This window comes from Cyclopterus lumpus, chromosome 6, assembly GCF_009769545.1.
Source record: "Cyclopterus lumpus isolate fCycLum1 chromosome 6, fCycLum1.pri, whole genome shotgun sequence".
NCBI lineage: Eukaryota > Metazoa > Chordata > Actinopteri > Perciformes > Cyclopteridae > Cyclopterus > Cyclopterus lumpus.
This window is the reverse complement of record NC_046971.1, coordinates 3,977,644-3,982,306: the sequence shown is the minus strand read 5'-3', so window position 1 is coordinate 3,982,306 and position 4,663 is coordinate 3,977,644. Positions and strand designations below refer to the sequence as shown.

The window sequence follows — 4,663 nt, the reverse complement described above, 5'->3', positions numbered from 1 at the left end:
GCTAATATACAAGAGATATTTTTCTTTCTCTTTGCAGAACGTGTACAAAAGAAAATACTAAAACGCATAAAACATAACACATTTACATTTAGTTTGATATTTATTAAACTAGATCCTCCACATTCTCAGTGTTTCTGGTTAATTTAGTAAAAAAAAACAATGCGTGAATAAATAAGTAAAGTTGACTGAATTCTTAAGTAAAGAGGTGACTATATGTTATAGTACACGTTGTCACCGTTGTGCGAAATAAATAAATATATTTCCCTTCGCCTTTCGCACGGTTTGTCCCTCGCGAGGTGCCACAGCTCATCACAGCGCCGTTTCCATAGAGACCAAAGTATCCGCCAGACGCGAACGGACCCCTCAAATTAAACTGCACGTAACACCGATAAACAGCAAGTATCCGCTTTTACGACAGTAAACAGCAACTTGAGGCAACTTAAAAAAAAATACACGTAAAAGTTAAATGCCGACGTTTTCAAAATGGACGCCGAAGAGACGTTTGACACATTTATGCGCGAGCTAAATATTCAAGCCATCGCTGATACTGACGCAGCCGACGAGGTAGGACGACAGTTAACCCTACTTCCTGGTTTCCTTTCCCCTCTTTACTTAAAACGTCAGTCAACTTTACGCATTTATTCACGTATTTTAATTTGCTTTTAAACCAAATGAACCAACACACTGAGAATGAGGAGGATTTTTGGGGTAGGAAAACGATGATAAATGCACTTTTTGTGAGCCGCATTTTGGATAAAAGCGTCAGCCGAATGACATGTGATGTAACGTAATAATGTAATGATAATAAATATCAAACTAAATGTCAATGTTTTTTCGTTTTTTTAGTATCGTTTCATGCTCAAGTATTTGTAAGGTCAAAGGTCAAAGGTGACACCTCCCATGCCTTCTTTACAGAGTAGTCGAAACTAGGATCAACGTTATAGATGGATTATTGAAAAATCGATAAAACCGTATTCCTTGTATGCCCATATATAGGCTTATTACTTTCTCACCAGGTCTTCGCTGTGTCGCCACACGACGACGATGATGAAGAAGACGACGATGATGGCGATGGCGACGACGACGACGATGATGATGATGATGACGTTCCCCATTCTCTGCTGCGCTACTTTGAAACCTCGAGAAGCAGAGCGGCAGCTTGTGAGAAACTCCTCCTGGAGGAGCTCCGAGGTATGAGTGACGACTGTTCGATGCCCAACACACAGGACTATGTATTTCTGCATGTGTACACTATGAAGACAGACCTACTGAGCACGTTCCCCTACGATGATGGATGTGTGTGGTTGTTGTTGTTGTTGTTGTTGTGTGTGATTTGCCTCCCAGACTTCCCCACCGACGCCACGATGAACTTCCCGTTTGAAGTCGACGGCGACGCGAGGAGACTGAACGAGCGGGTTCGTGTTTTTTTTTTTCCTTCTTTTTCTCGTCTGTCCAGAAGAAGTTTCTGGCGACCTGCCTCTGAAGTTTCTCTTCGATTGCAGGTGGAGGACGAGGAGCACAACGCTCCCACTGACACCCGCCTCCCACCCACGGAGACAGAAGCTCTTTTCACTCGCAGTGTGTCAGCGTGTCCCAACAATGGAGGTGCGGTCCAAATTCAGAAGTACATCAACTGGACTTTTTGTAAAACAAAAAAACTAAAATATGTGGTGAAACCCAGCTTCATTTAAGACACGCTGGGTGGTGAAGGCAAAGTAAAAGTCCTTTTCCCAGGTGAAGCCTACAAATTCTGGGCAACACTTTTTACTTGTGAATAAAAAGCACGATTCATCTAACGTCAGAATCCGAAAACATTTTTTATTGCCAATTCTAGGTTTTCACTTTGAAGGAATTTGCTAAAAATAAAAATAAAAATATGTGTTGTGGAAAAACAAGAATTGTAAACAATAGACAACATATATTAAAACAAAATATACTTTATATATATTTTCAATATATCTGAATTAAAAAAATACTTAGAGCTATATCCAGTTTTTAGGCAGTGGTGGTTTTGTGCAGAAAAAAAATGCTAAATTGTCCAAAGAATGTGCAATGGTTAACCCTAAAGTATAAAAAGAACATGCACAGAGATATGCCCAAAAGTGTGTTTTATAAAAATATATATATGTTAATGTAACACAGTGTCAATGAGAGGCCATGCATGTTCAATATTGTGGTTAAAGGACATTAGAATCATTTCACTACGGATCCCTGCTGAAGGTCTGATGTAATACAACAGCTGGCCACAAGAGGTCACCGCTGACTCATTTCTTGTCTCATTAATGACTTTAGTGAGGGAGAGCGATGATGAAGATGTACACACGATCCCACTTGTTGAAAAGAAGTCAAAACTGTGATGGTAATGAGGCTTTTTTGGCAACTTTTTTTTTAATATATAAAATTCTGAATTTATCATTTTGAAGAACCATCACGGCTGAAACCACCAGTCTAATTTTCAGTATATTCCCACTGAGCTCCTGCTGCTCCAATCATTCATGTGAGATCGCCCAGTATTTATTTCTTAATGCATTATTTACGAGGCAATTTGTTTTCCAGAATCAGAACAAGATTTATTGCCGAGTTGTTATTATTATTATTATTATTATTGGTTATTCACTACTACAGGATTTTTACCTCGGTGTTTGCTGCATATTGTAAACATGAAAAGGGAAATAAAAGAGCACTGCGAAAGTCGACAACATAAAGATTATAACAAGTATATTAAAAGAAAGAGGACGCGTGAAAGGCACAAAGATATGACAACAATTCTAAATACATAATATAACCACATTGTGCATGGTTTCCCTGCTCACAGCGCTAATAACAAAGCCACACACGGTGAAGGAGGAGGAGCTAAAGAGACAAATAGAACGAGACTTCCAGACGGAGCTGAAGAAGATGATGGAGGTGGAGAAGGTGAGTCAGTCTGGACCCCCTGAACGTTCATTACTTGTCATAATCATTCATTAATATAGCAGACGTGGATCATTTGGATAATAACGGAAACCGCCATCTCGTTTATTTCTTCGTCGTTGTGTCTCCAGCTCCGTCAGAAGGAAGTGGAGCTGATGGGGAAGAGAGCTCAGGAACAGCTTGACCAGGAGTGGCTGCTCCAGCAGGTAAACGCCGCTTGCACCGTGATGTTCAGCCACCACAGAAGAAGAAGAGGAGTTAATTAACCTCTGGGACTTAGTTAGTAAATCGTACGCGAAAAAACCTGCGCTTGTTTGGGGGATTTTTGAGGTTCTCTGAAGTCAAATACCAGATTATTATAATCTATATGTAGAAGTCACAGTTCCATTTTATTAGGTGTTAAATTAAATGTTAAATGTTTTTTTTGCTTTGGTTTAACTCCGGTTTCTTTCTTCACCGTTTTAGGAACTGATGAGCGATTTACAGAGACGAGTGAAGGAAGAGAGGAGGAAGAGGGAAGAGGAGCAGAAGAGGATGAAGGATGAGGAGGACAAAAGGACACGGGAAGAGGAGAACATCAAGATGGAGGCGGAGAGGAAAGGAATGGAGGAAGAGAGGAGGAGGAGGAAGGAAGAGGAAGAGAGAAGAATAGAGGAGACAAAACTTAAGAAAGAGAAGGAGAGGAAACGCGAGGAGGAGGAAAAGAGGAGAGGAATAGAGGAAGAGATGAAGAGGAAGGAAGAGGAAGAGAGAAGAATAGAGGAGATGAAACTTAAAAAAGAGGAGAGGAAACGAGAGGAGGAGGAAAAGAGGAGAGGAATAGAGGAAGAGATGAGGAGGGAGGAAGAGAGGAGAATAGAAGAGAGGAAACGCAAGGAGGAAAAGAGGAGAGTAGAGAGGGAGGAGAAGAAGAAGAGAGAAGAGGAAAAAAACAAGATAGAGAAGGAAAAGAGGAAGCTGGAGGAGGAGATGAGAATGATGAAGGAGGAAAAAGAGAGGGAGAAGAAGGAAGAGGAGGAGGAGGAGAAGAGGAAAATGGAGGAGGAAAGAATAAAGATAGAAGAAGAGGCAAAGAAGAAGGTGGAGAAAGAAAAAAGAAAAATGGAGGAAGACATAAGCCAGAAGGAGGAGGATAATAGTAAAATAGAGGAAGAGGTGAGAATCACTGTGGAGAGAAAGAAGGAGGAGACGAGGAAAAAGAATGAAAAGGAAGAAGAGACTGAGGAGAGGAAGAAGGAGGAGGAGACGAGGAAAAAGAAAGAAAAGGAGGAAGAGACTGAGGAGAGGAAGAAGGAGGAGGAGACGAGGAAAAAGAAAGAAAAGGAGGAAGAGACTGAGGAGAGGAAGAAGGAGGAGGAGACGAGGAAAAAGAAAGAAAAGGAGGAAGAGACTGAGGAGAGGAAGAAGGAGGAGGAGACGAGGAAAAAGAAAGAAAAGGAGGAAGAGACTGAGGAGAGAAAGAAGGAGGAGACGAGGAAAAAGAATGAAAAGGAGGAAGAGACTGAGGAGAGGAAGAAGGAGGAGGAGACGAGGAAAAAGAAAGAAAAGGAGGAAGAGACTGAGGAGAGGAAGAAGGAGGAGGAGACGAGGAAAAAGAAAGAAAAGGAGGAGGCTCTGAAAAAGTTGCATGCAGAGTTGAGGAAGAACGAAGAGGAAGCTAAAACTAAAGAAGAACCAAGACCCATCGTGGAGGAGGAGAAGAGGAAAAGAGAAGATGAAAGGAAAACAAAAGAGGGAGAACGGAGGAGGA

The 4,663-nt window shown here is 41.3% G+C and overlaps 1 protein-coding gene across 1 annotated transcript in view; it reads left to right on the top strand.

The window, feature by feature from the left end:
* The first annotated feature begins 279 nt into the window (after positions 1-279).
* Positions 280-4,663, top strand: part of lrriq1 (leucine-rich repeats and IQ motif containing 1) — a 93,756-nt gene continuing 89,372 nt past the window's right edge. The window contains exons 1-7 of the mRNA XM_034536076.1: positions 280-564; positions 1,017-1,191; positions 1,345-1,415; positions 1,503-1,605; positions 2,816-2,916; positions 3,045-3,119; positions 3,379-4,657. Of these exons, the coding sequence (XP_034391967.1) occupies positions 484-564; positions 1,017-1,191; positions 1,345-1,415; positions 1,503-1,605; positions 2,816-2,916; positions 3,045-3,119; positions 3,379-4,657 (1,885 nt within the window). The 5' untranslated portion in view covers positions 280-483. The remainder of the gene's footprint in view (positions 565-1,016; positions 1,192-1,344; positions 1,416-1,502; positions 1,606-2,815; positions 2,917-3,044; positions 3,120-3,378; positions 4,658-4,663) is intronic.